The following is a 20,927-nucleotide window of genomic DNA, read 5'->3' as shown; positions in this document are numbered from 1 at the left end:
ATGATCAACAACATGAACATTGTTTCATCTAGCTAGATTTCACACACAGTTACTTAGCCTTTTCCGCTTGCTGACAGTCAACATTGAAATAAGATGATCAAAAGTATAATTTTATGGTGCTAAGGTAAAGTTTCTTCAGGAAAAGAAAATTAGGGCAACATTGTCATTAATTATGTGCAACTCTCACTTAAGTCAATGGGGCAAAAGCTGGTCTCTGTTGCACTGGTGGGGACACAGACCGGGGGGAAGGGGAGTGTTATTCTCAAAAGTTTGGGGATGACTCACCTATTGGAAAGGGTCTGACATCTTCACAGAGTCCTGCAGTGAATCACCATGACAATGCACTTCACTATTCTGTTGCAAATATAAGGGGCTAGACTGTGATCACTTTTCCTCACGTCACATGGAACCTCACTCCATAAGTATCTACATTGACTTCTATGGAGCTCTATTTGGAGTAACGTACTATTCAACATGACTAAAGTTATGAGAATCTGGCTTGAAATAAAGGGTCCTGTATAATTCAAGTTCCCTTTTAAAAGACTTCTGCCTTGGATCCATTCTGTTTATTTTGTATTCTTCTGTTTTAATTTTTAATCAGGTGTAATAGCTGACATCTGTCCTATTCATTTGCATTGTCTAGATGCCACTGAAACCAAAACAATGTTATTAACTAAAATAACAAGCCCCAGATTATCTCTCACAGAATATCTATAGCTTCCACTGAAGTCAATGGGTATTTTTTGTATCAGCAAATAAACTTTCTTCCCAGCATTCCTGGGTGTCACACTATTATTAATCTCAAAGCATGCAGGGAGAGTACGCCAAAAGTTTATATAACTCATTGAAATGATTCCAATTTAGATATACTACATAGTATACTCACCAACATATTTCTCTCCTACTTTCATTCTTATGTGCAAACATACTCATCTCTATATACTGTTGTAAATACAGTTAAAAGCCACCAGAAAGATGGTAACCCAGGGATACATTCCCCTCTCAGAGCAAATATAACTCCCATTAATTTAATGGGAGGTAGGCAGCACATTTAGAGAAGACTATATCCTCAGGCATCTATTTGAACAAATGCTGTGCTGACAAGGTAAAGGAACAACTCCCTTAGCACTTATCTTCCCCAGGCTAATATTACATTCCTGAAGTAAAAAGCTTTGCAGCGACTCTCTGAACTCTTAACCAAGGAATCCTTATACATTTTTGAAAATTTTACTTAATATTTCAGGGATGAGTGAGCAAACATAGTTTACAAAATCCACAACCAAACAATATTGTCTAGCTTTGTAAGGATCACCTGGAGCAAGTTTATATAGTTAATATAGGAATACAATTTACAAGTAGTCTTCTTGGAATATTTGGTCCATTCTCTCCCATTTCTTCAGTCTCTTGGATAGTTTTTAGAAGACTCTAAAATTAGAAGACAATGTTCAGCTTTTAATGGGTTTCATAAAAAGAGTTTAGAAAACTATACAAATGCAATTTTGTGTTTGTTTGTTTTTATTCTTCAATATGAGGTTCTAAGATGGAAGAACCTGGAAGACATTGTTTAGAACTATTTAGAGATACATGGCTTTGTAGAATATCCAGCATTGTAGTTCTTTTCAAAGGTTTGTTCAAAAACCATTTTTTTCAGTGGGAGGTCTTAAAGAGAGAGAGAGAAAGGGAGAAAACTGACTCTTTTAGCTTTAAAAGCATTATTATTTACCCTACAAAGTAAAATGTTTAAAAAAAACCTCTTAAACTTTACAGAGGCACCTATTCAGAATAGTATTTAAGCATGTGTTTAAGAGCTCTGCTGAATAGAATGCTTTCTTGAATCATGGGCTTAGGGCTTGGCTACACTTACAAGTTGCAGCGCTGGTGGAGGCTTTCCAGCGCTGCAATTAACACCCCGTCCACACTTGCAGGGCACAACCAGCGCTGCAACTCCCTGGTTGCAGCGCTGGCTGAAAACCCATCCGGGTTGGGGTATAAGAGTGCAGCGCTGGTGACACCAGCGCTGCTCAGCAGGTGTGGACACTCACCAGCGCTTTACCTGTCCTCCAGGGAATAAGGAGCTATCCCAGAATTCCTGTTCAGCCACTCTGCACATCAGTTTGCACTCTACTGCTCTTGCCTCAGGTGACCCGCCCTTTAAATGCCCCGGGAAATTTAAAAATCTCCTTCCTGTTTGCTGCAGCCAGGTGTGGAGTGCAATCAGTTAATCAGTTACAGGTTACAGGTAACCATGCCTCCACGCGGCAAACGAGCCCCAGCATGGAGCACAGGTGAATTGCAGGACCTCATCAGTGTTTGGGGTGAGGCGTCTGTTCAGGCACAGCTGCGCTCCGGCCGTAGGAATTACGATATCTTTGAGCAGATATCAAGGGACATGCTGGATAGGGGCCATCAACGGGACGCACTACAATGCAGGGTGAAAGTTAAAGAGCTGCGGAGTGCCTATTACAAAGCCCGAGAGGGGAATCGCAGATCCGGATCCGCCCCCACGACCTGCCGTTGTTACGTGGAGATGGACAACATACTTGGGGGTGACCCCACTGCCAATCCCAGGGTAACGATGGACACTTCTGAGCAGGCTGGGGGACAGGAGGAGGAGGAGGCTGCGGGGGGGGGAGAGGAAACCGCGAGTGAAGCTCCTGGGATGGGGGAAGAAACCGCAGATTCCCTGGAGGCATGCAGCCAGGAGCTCTTCTCAAGCCAGGAGGAAAGTACCCAATCGCAGCAGCAGCCAGCAGTTGCAGAAGGACAGGCAGAGGAGCGGTGTACCGTAAGCGGCTTTATTTTCTGGGTGGAAATGTTTCTCGAGAGCAAGGCGCGTTATGGATGCATGCATGGCAGCGTCTAGATGTGGAATAGCCCGTTGATGTGGTCTATCACGTCGCGGTAATCTGCTTCAGTTATCTCAGCAAAAGCTTCATCCAGAGCGTGGGCAATATGCCTGCGCAGGTTTATAGGCAGAGCCACTGTGTCCCTTGTCCCAGTGACGGTGACGCGTCCGCGCCACTCTTCGGCCAGGGGGGGGGGGACCATTTCTGAACACAGGCACGCCGCATAGGGTCCCGGGCGGAATCCACATTGCTCTAAAAGAGCCCCCCGCTGTTCCCTAGTGACTCGCAGTAGGGAAACATCTTCCAGGATTAAGTCCTGTGAAAAATGTTGGGAGACTCTTTAGTGAAGAGATAGGAGATAAGATCACCCCTGCATCTGCATCTTCACTCAACCCCTCTAGCACTCCAGATTACCCAAGCAACCAGCTCCCCTCTCACTCAAGCCCCACTCCTCACTCACCATTTCGTGGCTTCTGTTGTGTTTTCCTTTGGGGATAAAGAATGCAAGTGAGAACTTGCAAGTGAGAACTCCCTCAGTGTAACAATTCATGTCTGGAGATAGTGGATACAATGCTGCCCGTGTTAAATGTTGTCATTTCTGTGTGTACAGTGACCTTGACTGGACTGCCCAGATGTTCAACATCACAGAGGCTTCAAAATTTGAGAAAAATCCCGAAAGAGCAAAGAGGACATGCTGAAAACTGTTCTTCAGCACTCTGCTACAGAGAGAAAAGAATTGAAGGAGTGGCGAGAGAAAGAAAGCAGGACCGCAAGAGAAATGCAGTGGCCAAGAGGAAAGCACGGAGCGGCTGCTAAGCATCCTGGAGCGCCAAGGAGTCTATAGAGTCACTCGTTGCCATGCAAGCAGAGCACTACCGTGCTACTCCCCCACCCGCCCCGTCCTTTGTGCCTTGTGCCCCAATGTCAGCTCCAACCACCTTTCCCCAGCATCCAGGCTCTTACCACCACCAGCTGCCTCCAACACCTGTACGTTCCCCAACCAGCCCTGATACCTACCACCACCCTTACCCTCTGCATTCAACCCCATCACCATGCAGTATATGCACCCTGAAGTGCAGGATTCATTAAACAGCAATCCAGACATGGCATATGCAAACTTGTGACTGTACAGTTCACCAACCCACACCCTTGCCCTCTTGTGTTAATGAAATGTTGTGTGTCTGTCTGTCTGTCAAGGAAGTTTTTTTCTTTTCAATAAAACAATTCTTGGCTTTGAAAACAGTCTTTATTATAGCAGATAGTGAAAGACACCTTAGCCCAGTAAAGAAAGAGGCACTGCAAATCATATTATTATTATGGATAATAGAATAACAGTGTAAGCAGTGCAATTCACTCCCATGCACGGCAGCAACATTACTGTTGGCTTTCAGCCTCAAATTCTTCCCTCAAGGCATCCCTAATCCTTGAAGCCCTGTGCTGGGCCTCTCTATTAGCCCTGCTCTCTGGCTGTGCATATTCAGCCTCCAGGACTTGAACCTCGGTGGTCCATGCCTCACTGAATGTTTCACCCTTCCTTCACAAATATTATGGAGGGTACAGCAAGCGCTTATAACCGCTGGGATGCTGCTTTTCCCCAAGTCTAGCTTCCCATACAAACATCTCCAGCGAGCCTTTAAACGCCCAAAAGCACACTCCACAGTCATTCTGCACCGGCTCAGCCTGTAGTTGAACCGGTCCTTGCTCCTGTCAAGCTTCCCTGTATAGGGTTTCATGAGCCAAGGCAGTAACGGGTCTGCGGGTCTCCAGGATCACAGTGGGCATTTCGACATCCCCTACTGTGATCTTCCTGTCTGGGAAAAAGTCCTGCCTGCATCTTCCTGAACAGGCCACTGTTCCGAAGATGCGTGCATCATGCACCTTTCCAGGCCAGCCTGTGTAAATGTCAATGAAACGCCCGCGGTGATCCACAAGCGCCTGGAGAACCATAGAGAAATACCCTTACGATTAACGTACTCTGATGCCAGGTGGGGCCAGAATAGGAATATGCGTCCCATCTATCGCCCCTCCACAGTTAGGGAAACCCATTTGTGCAAAGCCATCCACAATGTCCTGCACGCTCCCAGAGTCACGGTCTTTCTTAGCAGGATGCGATTAATTGCCTTGCAAACTTGCATCAAAACGATTCCCACGGTCGACTTTCCCACACCAAACTGGTTCCCGACCGACCGGTAGCTGTCTGGATTTGCCATCTTCCAGATTGCAATAGCCACCCGCTTTTCCACCGTCAGGGCAGCTCTCAATCTTGTGTCCTTGCGCCGCAGAGTGGGGCGAGCTCAGCACACAGTCCCATGAAAGTGGCTTTTCTCATACGAAAGTTCTGCAGCCACTGCTCGTCATCCCAGACTTCCATGACGATGTGATCCCACCACTCAGTGCTTGTTTCCCGAGCCCAAAAGCGGCGTTCAACGGTGCTGAGCATTTCCGTGAATGCCGCAAGCACTCTAGTGTCACACGCGGCAGACAAATCCATATTGATATCATCGTCGGACTCCTCACTGTCACTTTGGAGCTGAAGGAATAGCTCGACTGCCAAACGTGTTGTGCTGGTGACACTCATCAGCAGAGTCCTCAGCAGATCGGGCTCCATTTGCCACAGAAATCGCGATTCACAGAGAGTAACAGAAAGACACTCACAATGGCGCCAAACGCTGCCGGAATGAATGCTGGGATGTGAAGCGATGCACCACGGGGCGCTGGCAAACAGGAAGCGGAATGACCCGCACACTTCCTTCCCCTTCCCACAATACTCAGCGCCAAAACGGCGCCAAAACGGTACGAGGTGTTCTGTGGGATAGCTGCCCACAATGCACCTCTCAATACAGCGCTGGAAAGTGCTGCAAGTGTGGCCACACTGCAGCGCTGGTAGCTGTCAGTGTGGCCACACTCCAGCGCTGGCCCTTACACAGCTGCATGAGCAGCGCTGTAACTCCCAGCGCTGCAACTTGTAAGTGTAGCCAAGCCCTTAGAGAATAAAGTCTTCTTGGGCTGTGGCTACACTTGCATTTCAAAGCGCTGCCTCGGCAGCGCTTTGAAGCGCTAAGTGTAGTCAAAGCGCCAGCGCTGGGAGAAAGCTCTCCCAGCGCTGTCCGTACTCCACCTCCCTGGCTTTCTCCCAGCGCTGGGGCTTTGACTACACTTAGCGCTTTGAAGCGCTAATATAGCCATAGCCCCATGGGAGCCGTGCTCCCAGCGCTGGGGCTTTGACTACACTTGGGGCTTTGGCTACACTTGCATTTCAAAGCGCTGCCGCGGCAGCGCTCCCGCGGCAGCGCTTTGAAGCGCTAAGTGTAGTCAAAGCCCCAGCGCTGGGAGAAAACTCTCCCAGCGCTGTCCGTACTCCAGTGGGGAATAACGGACAGCGCTGGGAGCCGCGCTCCCAGCGCTGGGGCTTTGACTACACTGGCGCTTTGTAGCGCCGCAATTTGCAGCGCTGCAGAGGGTGTGTTTTCACACCCTGCTGCAGCGCTGCAAATTTGCAAGTGTAGCCAAGCCCTGGCGCTTTGTAGCGCCGCAATTTGCAGCGCTGCAGAGGGTGTGTTTTCACACCCTGCTGCAGCGCTGCAAATTTGTAAGTGTAGCATTGTTAATTTGTTAATGCAAATTTGTAAGTGTGCATTGTTAATGGGATTCATGATCCTGAATCCTGCAAGTACTTTTACCCCCCCCCCCCTTATTATTTTAGAGAAAATGTTGCTGGAGAAAAAATGGGGTTTGAGATGTGCTTTAAAAATGGTCATTCTGTTAGGCACAGAGACATGGAGGTGCAATTCCTGATGGTGGGAGTAACATGAGGCAAGCATCTGCAAGAGTCCACTTTACACTATAGCTTTGAACTAATTAGTAGAATGGATAGCTCTGTGCATAGCCTGTGTCCACACAAAACATGGCTAATATTCTGTTAGCAACGGTGACAGCTCACCATGCTTTTCCCTTGCTAGTAGCCAAGATTGGTCAGTGGTTTCACTCCAGCTTGTTCAGCATGCTGCTATTCTGCTTTATGGACGTGACCCCCTGTGATAAAGTGTACTCCCCACACCAGCTGAATGAGGCCAGGTGGGCCCAATCAGCCAATTAAGCAGCAAATGGGAGAGTTCAGGCTAGGAAGAGACCACTAATTGGAAGCAAGCTCACCTGTGAGGGAACAAGCAGGGGCTTACAGAAAGCCAAGACTGGCAGTTATCCTCCTTGAGGAAAGGTGGGAGAGGACTTCTTGGAACTTAAGAGAAAAGGGTCTGACTAGGAAGTGGAATTGGTTCAGGGGTAAGAACAGTAAGGTTAAGGAAGCTGCAGACTTTGATTGTTTGGTAAAGGGCACTGGACTGAATTGAACCCAGAGTAGAGGATGGGTCTAGATACCCCTTCTAACCACTGTAGGGTAGTATTGTTTGGGGGCAGTGCAAGGGTGATAGTGTTAGGGCAGTGGTCATGAGGACTGCCTGATGTCACTTGAACAGAAGAGACTTTGAAGGACTTTACCCTGGAAGGGGAAACCACTTAGTGACCTGGCTGGAGGGGTGAGTCACAAAGAGGGTGCTACAGCTCCTGGAGTAAGAGAGGGGCTGCAGCATGAATGAGAGATTCTGGAAATGAGGAAGACCACATCCTGCACTTGCAATCAGCCAGGCAGAGCTAATGCCCAGAACCACCAGAAGGAGGTGCTGTCAAGTGGTAAGTAGGAAACCCCCACCCCAGTCACATCCCCTAATCATGACTGTGTAGCTAGTTTAATGAGTTCTCCACAACTCTGAGGTCTGTGTGTAGCAGGACACTTCAAAGTGCCTGGCCTTAGTGCTGCTGGTACTATGCTGTGTGCATGTCCTTAAGACACTGTCCTGTACTGAGGCCATAGGGGATAGCTGAGTCAGACACCCCCTCCTCCAATTCATGAGATTTGCTTAAACATTATGAGATTCCTTAAGTATAACTATGGTTTATTTGTTTTTATTGTATCAGCTACCTTGTTTCTGAGCACTGAGTTAATATTTTCAAGCCTTCTCATGCAACTTTGAGATCTAAATTTAAGTGGCAGCTGAGATTCTGGTGCATTCACATGGTTCATTCAGAACTGGGGATTTAAGATACAGACTGGATAAGTTAGCAACACTGGTGAGTGTTGCGACCCAGCTACAAAATCATGGTGTACTTGCAGGGTAGCTGTGCCCAGATGGGGGAAAGGAAAAAGACCTCTGGTATTTTGAGGACCATAGGGAACAGAAAGAGATTAGGTTAACGGATCTCCTGTAAACATCAGATCCTTTCTTTTAGAAATATCTCCAATTTTAAATTTACCTCTGTGGCAATAATAGCAAGCTCAAGACTAACACACATTCCCTCCATAAATCTTGAGCATATTATATGATAAAGCAGCTAAACAAAGGTGCAGACAAATGGCGACAGGTTTTCTTATCTTGACTAATCAGGCTAGCAATCAAAAGGAACATCATCCCTTGGATCACTTACATGCTGGAATTACTTCTCTAAGGATCATGGCCTCATTCTATAAATGCATGAATAAAACATAATGTTGGTTTGTATGTTAAAGCAGCTGTGATTATCACAAGTAAACTTTTTTTTTTAAGTGGTCTAGTATACTGGACCCAAAGCCTGACTAGGATTGAAAGTAATGGCAAAGCTCCCATTGACTGGACTGGTTCCTTATTTTTCTATTTGGCATGTCATTTTGTTGTAAAATGATCCCCTGGTTCCCCCACTAATACTAGTTTGGCTGAAGATTTAAACAAATCTTGCAGTTCCCTCTAGAATGTTTCATGCCTTGCCCACTGTACTGCATCTTCCTAGCTTGATATAAAGATAAAAACTCAGTGCTTTCTTAACAAGTGCCCCTTAGTAGGTCTCAATGTTTCCCATTGTCTGTTACAGCTTTCCCCCTATTCCATTTTGTTTCTTACAGCTGTCCCCTTACTCCATTTTGTTTTTGTTCTCCTCCTGTAGCCGCCCCTCCCTGGCTGTTAAGTTGTTTACCAAGAGCCATTGCCCTTCTCAAAGGGATGGCCACTTGTGCTGCGTGCTAAGTGGGACCACTGTCCTGTTCAAAAGGTTAGTCCTGTTATCACCTTGTTGAACCTGGGCTTTGTGTAGGGTAGGCAATGTCCAGAGCTGCAAGATCTAAAGTGGCCACATAGCTGAGCATATGAGTCATACCTGTGAGCTCAGAACTTTCCCAGGCATGTCCTGTGCCTACCTGCAGTTTTTCCCGGTGTCTCCTCCCCTGTGACAGAGGGAGCCTATCAAAGTTACTGGCGGGAAACTGCCTAAGTTTGCCTTTATAACCAGACATTTTCTGATCAGACCTCAGAAAGGTTCCTGCATTGCTGCCTGGTCTGATCAGCCAGGAGTTCTGGGGGGTCCTTTCTCCGCTCTCATTTTATTTTTGAGCATACCCCCATTTTAACTCCCCTCCCACGAACAACGAATTTTGCCTGGAGATCTCCTGATTATTGTAAGCAAATTGAGTCCTCTCTGTGTCCTCTGATGCTGCTGCCTTGGGGACTGGTAAGAATCCCTCTGTGAAACTTTCTATACTTTTATTTTATTATTTTAGCTGCTGGCCTTGTTTCCCCAGCAGACAGACCCAAGCTAACTCCTTGGTCTGTATCTGTAATCTGCTTCTAGCTCCGCAGCGCTTTTGCTGCTAGAAATAAGCCTGCTTGCAGCTGCCCCACTGCTGCAGCCACCACTGGGCACACACCACTCTGCCCTCTGGAACTACCCCTAGTATAAGGTGCACCCATTAGGTTAGGTTTAGCCTTTAGCCTAGATAAGTTGAAATTTCATTTTGCATAGCTGTGTTTAAGTTAGGTTTAGCATTGTACTCTGTAAGTTAGGCTTAGAGAATTGTTGCATTGTGTTTTGTTACTTGCTAATTTGTGTAGTCTTGGTTAAGTTAGATCATAGATAAGATTTTGCCGTGTTCTGTATAATTGTGATTAAGTCTGTCTTCCCACTGTCAGCCCCCCCCACCCCCCACGGGCTTCCCCAGTCACTTACAGCCTGCTTGTTCTCTGTGTCTCCCTAGCCTGCTTGTTCTCTGTGTCTCTCTAAGTTTAAATCTCCCTCCGCAGCGCCTCTGCCTTGTGCTCCTCTTCCCCCTTCCCAATCTAGCATAAAACCCCATTGGTTACCCTTTTTTTCTCTCTGATACACCTCACATTCTACATTTACACCACTGTGACACACTTTTACCCGGAATTGTTTCCTATTTAACATATTTTATCCATAACTGTTAGTTGGTTATATGCTGCTGTGACACACCCTTTACATAGAAATTGTTAGCTACCTGTTACATTTATATTTCTGTGTTAATTGGTTACCCACTGTATTGTATCCTACTGTATTGTACCCCACTATTGAAACCCCCTATACTATTTACTAAAAGAAACCCCTCCCCAGTTGTCTACCTTAACAAACCCAATACCCCTCACTATTGGATTTTCCCTGGTTTTTGCATTTTCTTAATAAAGTTTATTTTGTACCCCACCAGTGCAGTAATTGTCCCCCAAGATCCCCTACCTGCTGGCAGGGACACCATCTCTCATCTTCCAGTTATCTGCTCTTGCCAGCAGAGAACAGCCCCTAATTCAGAACCAAGGATAAACTATTATATAAAGATGGGTGTGATAGGTAAGGGGGCACCGAAGAATAGGGACATATTTCAGGAAAATAAATTGGCCTACCTGTTCTTAACTCACAACAAATACAAATGACTGCCTTCATGCAATCCTTCATATCAAAAATAGCACAAAGAAATTGGCACTACTTGGTCATCTTCCAATGAATCACCATTAGAAGGTCACTTCAGCAAATTTGGAACTAAACAGAAACACTTTTATAGATGGATCAACTCACTCCAGTAATAACTTTATCACCACCTTAAAGGAAAATGGAGTGAAGAATTGCTCATATCCTCACAGGTAAAGAAAGACTAGGATTCTGTCAGTATATCAAGAACACCCCTAGTTTCTTAGCACCCTATTTTGTTTCAGGATAAAATACTCCATACACACTACTGGAGTCCAGGCTATTGGTATAAAATACCTTCCAAGGGACTGTTAAATGTAACAAAACATTTTGTAAGTTTGCCATAAAATATGTAATCCCTGGAGCAATATCTTCAAAGGCCCTTCAGTTCTGAACAGACATACAGCATCACCAAGTCTGGGTATTGGGAATGAAATCCTGGCCCCACTGAAAGCAATGGTAAAAATCTTATTGATTTTAATGTGGCTAGGATTTCACCATAAGTCTATGGGATAAGCTAAAGTATCCAATGGAAGTCAAAAATTCCATTCTGTTAGCCAAAAGTCATTCCCATGAAATAGAAAACAGGCTCTCTTCCTTCTGATGCATACTGGCTGAGCAAATTATCCACAATGGTGTAGATGGAAACATTGGGGGGGGGGGGAATGACAACATCTGGGGACACTCTCATGAATGCCACACTTATGTCCTTTCATAATGACTAGATTTTTTTTTCCCCCCTCAGAATCCTTAATTCTCAAATAAAAAGTTTCTTTGTTATTTCAAAAGCCTTTCCAGGTATAAGTGAGGTCTGGTACCCAGGCCCCAATACAGAAAAATACTTACGCAGATGACTTCAATGGGACTACTTGTGCTTAAAATTAGGCACGGGCTTAAGTATCTTGCTAAACTGTGGCATGGGGTTACTTTCTGAGTATAGATTAAAACTGATTAAAAACCGGCTTGTTTGAAAACCACTAGATGGGGATATTACACTAACAAAAAATAATGAAGTTGGTGGGACAGAACAGATATAGCTAATAGATTAAGTGATTCAAGGAGGATGTATGCCATACTTCTGTATTATTCTGTCAATTAACAAATGAGTATTAAACTTTCTTCGGTCTGACTCTCAATACAGTAACCTTTGTTTTTCTAAAAATCAGTGTTGAAATAGTGTCCTCTAGTCATAAATATTTGTCCATAAAGCTAAGGTAAAATTCCTGAACTGACAAGCAGTTATTTTCAACTAATAAGTATGACAAAGTAGCTGTAAATTTTTCTGAATCAAAAGGACATGAAGAGCTTGGTAGCATTACTATATATAATTGCTGCAATCAGGAGAGACTGTGTAACAAAGAATGACTTCAAAAATGCCAGATGTTTTGATCTGCAGTTGCCTTCTTAGATGAATGCAGCTACACAATATTTGTATTGATGATGACTGGCAAGCTATGTAGCAAGTTTTATTTACCTGTTTTCATTTTCTTATCTGTCAGTTTAAGAAGTAGCCAATCACTAAGACAACTCCATTTTTTTCAGATGAAAATTGGTTCATGTACAGTTAATATTAAACAATATTCATCTATTGCAATTGAATGTCCTTGGCTAAAATGGTGTGGGTGGGTTGTCTTGGAAAAGTCAATAGTTTAGAGTCCACTAAGGACCCAGTTCTGCCATCTGATCTACTGGCTTGTGCAGTGGCCCCACCTCTTCCCTGCTCTTTCCCCTGTGAAATGTGGGGGCATTCCCTACACTAAAGGAACTGCAGGTATGACTGGAGAGTGTGTCTGTGTGTACACAATGTTCAGTAAAATGCCCAGGCAGCATCTGTGCAGTAATCAAGTGGATATTCATAACTCAGAATAAATATGCTAGTGCTATTTTGGGGGATAATGCATATGCCAAGCGTATATGCATTATCAAACCCTACCTGGGTGTGTGTGTCTAGAATGTTATGATGCGTCCATCTTTTTTAAAAAAACAATTTGGCTTGCTTCCTACTAGCAGTACTAAGAGAATGTCCTTAAACCAATATGGTAGTTGTCAAAGGATTTTCTATTCTGTTTTCACTCTGCTGAATGAAGACAGACAAACCTTGTTGATTCTAATGGAGCATTTGATTTTAAGTATCAATTGAGAGATGTAAAGCAAAATGAAGGAGCAGGAATTTGATGCTGCTTGGTTCAGAGGTGGCATAGCTGCTGCTTCTTGAAACTAACTTTTTTTTATCTGAAACAAGATTAGAGCCCAATAATCATAAACTGTAAAATTTAGTTCTGGGACAGTCAGGCCCATGAAAAGTATTGCAATACTAAGGCAGAAAATCTAACTATTTAGGCAGTTATAAAGATCTTTGTCTCATTCTCTGATTCAGGGCTTAGAACAGCCTAACTGTTGCTCTAAATTATGTCAGCTGCAATGATCTTGTAGGGGCAGCTGAAAATCAGGCAGAGCACTATATGCTCTGGCTCCCACTCTCCTGCACATCTTGCCCTTGGTCATGACTCTGGCCTGACTCACTCTGTGACCGATTGCACCCTGTGTTTACACCCTATACCTAAAGCTGGCTCTAACTTTTTTTTTTTTTTTTGCTGCCCCAAGCACCAAAAAAAAGTACTGCCCTGTCAAAACAAAAACAACCTCGAGCCCTGCCCTGCCAACCCCCACCCCAAAAGCACTGCCCCACCAAAACAACCCCCCTGAGCACCGCCCCACTGAAACAAACAAAAAAACCAAAACCCAAGTGCCACCTTGGCCCAAAAAAACCCCACCCTGAGCACTGTCCTGCTGAAACAAACAAAAAACCTGAGTGCCACCCCATCCCAGCTGTTTGGTGGCGCTTAGGACTTTCTGCAGGGGTAGGGAGGAATGGGGATGCAGCATGCTCCAGAGAGGAGGTGGAGTGGGGGTGGGAAGAAGTGCGGCCTGGAGTGGAGCAGGGACAGGAAGAGGTGGGCCTGGAGCATTCCTGGCAAAGTCGGTGCCTGTGCTTCTCTGGGGAAGCTGCTGCTCCGAAGTGCTTCCTAGCATCCTTGCCTGCAGCAGGCTGTGCCTGTGTGAGGTAAGCCAGGGGCACTTCGCAACCACACTACAGTACAGTTTATAATGCCTTTTGTCTGCCCCCCCCCCAAAAAAAAATTTCCTTGGAACCTGACCCCCTGCATATACATTAAATCTTTTGGGAAAATTGGATTCATTTAACATTGTTTCACTTAAAGTTGCATTTTTCAGGAACATAACTACAATGTTGAGTGAAGAATTACTGTAGTTTTTTTTCTTGCTTTTGAATTTGCTTGATAGAATACTTTTTGATGTGATCCTTTTACAACTTAACCCCAGACACAATATCTTCCTCTATTTTTAACTCCCTATTGGTACTAGGGATTTCTCAGGTGCTAGTATGTCTATATTGAGTGGCTATACCTCTTGTCTGATCTTTGTATTTTTATGAAAATATTTTTCTGTAGTGCTCTGGGTACCTGTTCTGAAATGGATGTAGGCTTTGCTACACTAAAGGGTACAAAGGGCTAGACATATTTTCTGAATAGAGAACTGCACAAACTCTTCTCTCTGAACCAGTCTAATGCCATTGCTTCCAATCTGCCAACTATATGAGAGCACAATTTTTAACAGTCCTGAAAGAAGACACGTTTCAAGGAAGAAGCACAAAAACCATTAGAAAAGGGATTACAGAACATAAAAGTAATAAAAAGGTAATAATTGGAGATATACCAATTTTCTAGAACTGGAAGGGACCTTGAAAGGTCATTGAGTCCAGCCCCCTACCTTCACTAGCAGGACCAAGTATTGATTTTGCCCCTGATCCCTAAGTGGCGCCCCCCCCTCAAGGATTGAACTCATAACCCTGGGTTTTGCGGGCCAATGCTCAAACTACTGAGCAATCCCTCTCTGTATACCTAACAAATCTCTTTGCAAGTGACAGCCTTAACCTTAACGGACTACCTTTTGAAATGAAATATATATGTAAACTGGTGGGGGTGGCAACCTATCAAGTGTTAAAGATTTTTATTTTATCTCAAAGAGCATGTTGCATGAGCCTTCCAGCATCTGATAACAGACCACAATTGTGATCATCCTGCTGTTGCTGCTCTGTGACCTGCTAGAAGTTTGTTCTTGACAAATCCATGCTGACTGTTACTTATCACCTTTTTATCTTCTATGTGTTGGCAAATTGCTTAATTATTTGCTCCATAGTATTTCAGTATCTGAAGTTAAAAAGCTGACATGTCTGTAATTTCCTGGCTTGTCCTTATTTCCCTTTCTATAGAATGGCTCTATATCAGGGCCGGTGCAAGGAACTTTCATGCAATAGGCAAAACTTCCACCTTGCACGTGCCCCGCTCTGCCCTGAGGCACCCCCCCCCACACAGCAGTTTCCCCTCCCCCTGGGGAGCCACGCAGCACCTCCCCACCCCAGCTCACCTCTGCTCCGTGTCCTCGAGCACGCTGCCCCCGCTTTAATTCTCCTCCCCTCCCAGGCTTGTGGCGCCAATCAGCTGTCTGGCGCCACAAGCCTGGGAGTTGGGAGAATTAGAGCAGGGGCGGCGTGCTCGGGGAGGACACGGAGCAGAGGTGAGCTGGGGTGGGGAGCCCTGTGGCAGCTCACCCCCGCGGCTGGGGAGCTGTGCAGCACCTCCCCACCCCACCTCTGCTCCGCGTTCTCCCCAAGCACACGGCCTCCGCTCTAATTCTCCTCCCAGGCTTGTGGTGCCAAACAGCTGATTAATCTCATTTTGTGCCTTTGCCTCTCCTAGTTTTGTCCCCACATACGTGTGTGTATTAAATTAGAAAAGATGAATATAGGCATAGCCAGCCTCGAGAGGCGATTGTATTGGTATAGCCAGTTTAAAATTTTATTTGTCTGTGAAGTAATTGAGTTTTGATCTAGGGATTTTTTTCCCTGGGGAGGGGAACTAATAATGTCCTGAAATTAATGGAACAATCATGAGTTTGGAAGAGGTGTTAAGTCTTTTTTTTTTTTTTTTCTGGGTGACTCCCAATTCCAGGTGTACTAACCTCCTGCCTGAATCTCCCAGAGAAATGGGGCAACTTACCAGGAGTCAAACTGATGGGATGATTAAAACTCTTTAAACAAACAGCACAAACCTTAACCCAAAAGACACTCAGCAAATGAATGGCAAATGAGGACTCCCTTCTCTACCCCTATGAGTGTGACTCCAGGCAGGGGACTGCTAACATTAACCTCATTCGTGTGGCTTTTTTCTTGGCAAGCTTTCTGTCCTGGTTTGGCTGGACAGCTTATTTTTTACCCCCCAATCTTTTGCAGTGCTGGGGCTCCACTTCTTGTGGCTGCTGAAGTTCCCAATATGGGAGATTATCAGTGAATAATATTTTTAAACCATAAATCAAAGTGTTTAACTTCAGTTCCACTGGGACATAGGGCACTTACATTTCCAATAAAATGTTAGTATTTTTTACTGGCTCTTATGTGCCCACCATTGTAACTGAGCTACTGATTCTGTGGTGAGAGAGTGAAATTGTATGTATAATATACACATAGGCATGAGGTCATGTGTATTAATCAAATATGCAAATTAGAGAACTACTTTCAGGCTCACTAGCTTTGTAAGGGTTGCAAGAGGTACTAAAGTGGAGCAAATTTCATGCAAGCAGTACTCAGCATCTTTTCCTTGGTCACTGAAGTGTTTTTTTTTTTTTAAGTCTGTCAGTTTCAGTGATGGTGAAATTGTATCCTGTACTAAAATGATTGCAATTTCTTAAAGATGACCTAAAGAGAGAGATGCACTGGTGCTTCCTTTTAATATCTTATGATTTCCAGAGACTTCCTGAAGTATGACTTGGGTTTTTCTTTTTTCTTAAGGTTTTTCTTTAAACTTCCGCTTTTATTTCAGAAATATCAGGTATATTAAGTCTTGTCTTTCCTGTTCTTACTGGAGAAATGATTGGGAGTTTTCTCAGCTTTTAATTGAAAATACATATTGAATCTTGAAGAGATATATCTTCCAATTTTTTTTTAAACTGAATAAAAAAACCTTACCCTTTGAGTCAAGCCTTTGATCTTGCAAAAACATATAGGCTTAACTTTACACACATGAATGGGGAATTCAATGTGACTAGAAAGTTAAATTTATGCTTACACTTTTTTTGCAGGCTTAGAGCCTTAGAATAATGATGGATTCTACAGACAACCTAGAAACAGATTTAATTTGCTATCTGCCTGTAGGTTGCTCAGATGTTATAAACTTAAGTCCTCCAGTTGTCCATTGAGTCTTCAGGGGAGATCAGGTATAGAAGGCTAGGATTACTAAGAAACTCCCCCCCCCCCCTCAGGGAGAAGCAAAAACTACTTCAAAAACTCTTTTAGTGTGGGCTACTTTTAAATATGCAAGGTGCCTTGAGTCCCTGGTATAAGCTGAAAGTAAACTAGATTTGGCTAAATGTGTGTTACAAAGCTCTAATTGAACCTCTAATGCTATTTTCTATTTTAATTATAAAAATATTAGGATCAAGTGCTAGCACTAGCTTGTGAAATATATGGGGGAGGGGGCGGTTGCTGCAGGTGGCGTTTGTACTGCTTTTCTCGCAGCACCACACCCTTATGAAGTTATGTGACTGAGGTGTTTTGTTTTTTAAATAAACATATTCCAAAAAAGCACCAATTTAGTAGTCCCCCAGGTGCTGATGGGTGATGGCTCTAGCCGTATGCAGGGAAAGAGTCACTCTAGCTTAGCCCAAACTTGTAGGAAATGATCCGCCCGACAGCTCTCTGATTCACATCGAGCCCTAATATTGTGGCTAATCGGGGGCAACTGCCTATTCCCCGAATCTGGCCCTCTGGAGACATGAAATACAGACTCTTGCAGGAGGGATATTGGCCATAGAGGGACTTCTACGTAGGGTACCACTAGTCACCCCCTTCTGTCTTCTACCGCCGCTCTGCAGCAACAGGGCCTTCCAGCGCAGGCTTTCTCCTCACCTTTTACCCAGGTGGGCTTCCTAGAAACTGATAAGGGGGCAGGACCTCGGGCGACCCCCGCAGCCACGTCTGGAGGTGTTTTAACCTGAGCTGTGGGCGTGCGTTGGAAACAGCCAGTCGGTCTCCCCGGACAGCTGCTTTCCGCCTTGTCGCTGAGCAGCACCGGGCGAGTGCGTGCCCGGACTGCCCCCGCCCCGCCCTGTCCGAGGAGGCGCACGAGCCCCGCTCCCGTGAGCCCACATCCCAAAGTTTGCCCTCACCTCGCTCGGGGAGCGGAGGCTCGGGACAGCGGCTCCCCTTGTTACTGAGCATGCTCAGCTCGCCGGAGCGTGCAACGGCCTGGGGAGCGAAGGCGAGAGCGGCAGGAGCCGACACTCGAGCGGCAGCACTGGGAGCGGAGAGGGAGCCCCGCCGCCGCTCCGGGACTTGCGCCGCGCAGCGGGCGCGGCGCGGGGGCGCAGCTAGAGCAGGCGGGCGAGGCAAGCAGCAGCGCCCGGCGCGGAGAGCAGGAGGGGGCCCCGCACTCGTTCAGGGGTGCGCTGGGAGCAGCTGGGGGGGACACTGACAGAAGTTGCGGGGGCAGTGGCAGCACCCTGCGCGTCGCCGAGACTCCAGGCAGCGCAGCAGCACCGCTCCGGCGCAGCGGCGGCAGAAGGGGAGCCCAACAGCAGCCCGCCCCCCCCCAGAGTGCAGGGGGGCCGGCGCGGAGCACGTTGCTAGCAGGAGCGAGCCCGGCAGCGGTGACTGGCTGGCGGACTGAGCGCCCCCGGGGGATCCAATGGGGCCAAGCGGCGGGCGCTCGGGAGAAGTGTTAGTGCCTCGCGCTCCCGCTGCCTTGGCCCCGGGGGGAGGGACCCAGCCATGCTCCAGTCTCCAGTGTTGCAGCAGCCTGGGCCGCCTGCAGTGGGCGCTGGGGAGGGAGCAGGGGAGCCGCCTGTGGCTCCAGGGCCAGTGCAGATAGTGGCTGGCAGCCTGCTGTCCCTGCTGATTCTCTGGACGCTGTTTGGCAACGTGCTGGTGTGTGTGGCCATCATCCGCTTCCGGCACCTGAGGAGCAAGGTCACCAATATCTTCATCGTGTCCTTGGCCATCTCTGACCTCTTGGTGGCCCTGTTGGTGATGCCCTGGAAAGCAGTGGCCGAGGTGGCTGGCTACTGGCCCTTCGGGGCCTTCTGCAATGTCTGGGTGGCCTTTGATATCATGTGCTCTACTGCCTCCATTCTGAACCTCTGTGTGATCAGCATGGACAGGTACTGGGCCATCTCCAGCCCATTCAGGTACGAGAGGAAGATGACCCAGAGGGTGGCTTTGGTGATGATCAGCGTGGCTTGGGCTTTGTCTGTCCTTATCTCCTTCATTCCTGTCCAGCTCAACTGGCACAAAGGTGGGGATATTGTTGGAGGTGGACCTGGCACTACCTCAGCAGCAGCAGGCACTGGCACCACCTGGGCAGAAGGGATTGGCACCACCTGGACAGTAGTATTGAGACCCTCTGAGGGGACCCTCGGCAACAATGAGACTCTTGAGGAACAGGCTGAGAGCTGCGATTCCAGCCTCAGCAGGACCTATGCTATCTCCTCCTCGCTGATCAGCTTCTATATCCCTGTGGCCATCATGCTAGTCACCTACACGCGGATCTACCGCATTGCCCAAGTGCAGATCCGCAGGATTTCCTCTCTGGAGAGAGCAGCTGAGCATGCACAGAGCTGCCGGAGCAACCGTATTGACTGCCACCACCACACCAGCCTAAAGACTTCCATCAGAAAAGAGACCAAGGTCTTGAAGACCCTCTCAGTCATCATGGGAGTCTTTGTCTGCTGCTGGCTGCCCTTCTTCATCCTGAACTGCATGGTCCCCTTCTGTGAGAGCCCCCCTAATGACCCCCATGCTGGCCTTCCCTGTGTCAGCGAGACCACCTTTAATATTTTTGTATGGTTTGGCTGGGCCAACTCATCCCTCAATCCCATCATCTATGCTTTCAATGCTGACTTCAGGAAGGTTTTCTCCAACCTCCTAGGGTGCAGTGAGTTTTGCTCTAGCACTCCAGTGGAGACAGTCAATATAAGCAATGAACTCATCTCCTACAATCAAGACACCCTTTTCCATAAGGAAATAGTGACCGCTTATGTCAACATGATCCCTAATGTGGCTGATTGCGAGGATGATCCTTTCGACAGGATGTCCCAGATCTTCCCAGACCATGAGATTGCCACTGACTCTATGTGTGAGCTGGACTGTGAGGGGGAGATCTCCCTAGACAAAACAACACCTTTCACCCCAAATGGTTTACATTAAATTGCATCGTGTCCTGTCTGTTGTATGATCCAATAAAAGCAAATTACGAACACAGAATGAAAAGACTACTGGACTCTAAGCTGTAGTTTGGTCAGGCAATTCACTCCAACTGTGTCTAGCACTTTCAGGGTTTAGAAATTGCCACACAGAGTTGATAAAAACAAACTTAATTCAACATCCCCCAAACTGAGAGAGGATTAGGAAGTTAAATCAGCTCTGGGGTATGATTACAGTTAGTGTTTGTAAAAAGCTCTGAAGATGGAAAATGCTCTCAAAGTATAAAGTATCATGACTTCTAAGAACAGGGACAGATGTAATGGTCACTAAAAAGAAAAATTATTAGATTGTCTGTTCAATTCTTGTTTTTGTTTGAATTTTATGTGGAGCTAAGGATTAGAGTGGTGGTGAATTGGGTGATTGTTTAAATACTTGTTTCTTTCAAAACAGTTTCTGTGTAATTCATGTGTTTTCCTAGGCAGCATTATTGCCTTTGATATCCTTGCCTTGTCCTGAAGATGAAAATAAAGGTTGTTGATCAAGGGGTTATTTTTCCTTCATTAGCCTGAAGATTTACATTGTATAAACAAAGTTTAGCATTTCTACTTGAATGATTAAAGTAACTTCTTATTTCAAAAGCAAACTACAGTCTATCTGGAAATAGGATATTTGAATTAAAGCAGTGCCCACAGGAAAAACCTGATTTTAAACTAGCTCTTTTTGATACTTCTTCTCAGAGCTAGATTATTGCTTACAGTTTTTGTTTCCTTCTCACTAATTGTCACTGTCCATTTTTTAGTCATGATTTTCTGTAGGTACAATATCAAATGTATATTTATAAAATCTTCTTAATTCTAAACCTGAATGGATGTTTAAGATGCTACTAGCAAAGAATAACCTCCTTTGATAGTGTTCACAAAATGGTATGTTTTTTTATAGTAACTATTTCATTCCTAGTGTTGCTACTAGGTTTTATAGTTGTAGGGAGCTCTCACAAATGCCAAAATGCATGACAGTGCTGCTGTTGG

At 45.9% G+C, this 20,927-nt stretch overlaps 1 protein-coding gene and 1 long non-coding RNA gene across 2 annotated transcripts; both read left to right on the top strand.

Annotated features, from left to right (window-relative positions):
- Window positions 1-6,967: 6,967 nt before the first annotated feature.
- Window positions 6,968-16,907, top strand: LOC120405582. The gene is made up of 2 exons (XR_005598700.1): window positions 6,968-7,535; window positions 15,656-16,907. It is a non-coding gene; the product is annotated as an uncharacterized LOC120405582 (long non-coding RNA).
- A 960-nt stretch (window positions 16,908-17,867) lies between these two features.
- On the top strand, window positions 17,868-20,544 carry DRD5 (dopamine receptor D5). The gene has a single exon (XM_039539217.1). The coding sequence runs from the start codon at window positions 18,469-18,471 to the stop codon at window positions 19,900-19,902; it is 1,434 nt and encodes a 477-aa protein (XP_039395151.1). The 5' UTR covers window positions 17,868-18,468; the 3' UTR covers window positions 19,903-20,544.
- Window positions 20,545-20,927: the final 383 nt, after the last annotated feature.

Source organism: Mauremys reevesii, linkage group 5, assembly GCF_016161935.1.
Source record: "Mauremys reevesii isolate NIE-2019 linkage group 5, ASM1616193v1, whole genome shotgun sequence".
Taxonomy (NCBI): domain Eukaryota; kingdom Metazoa; phylum Chordata; order Testudines; family Geoemydidae; genus Mauremys; species Mauremys reevesii.
This window is presented reverse-complemented; position numbering and strand designations above follow the sequence as displayed.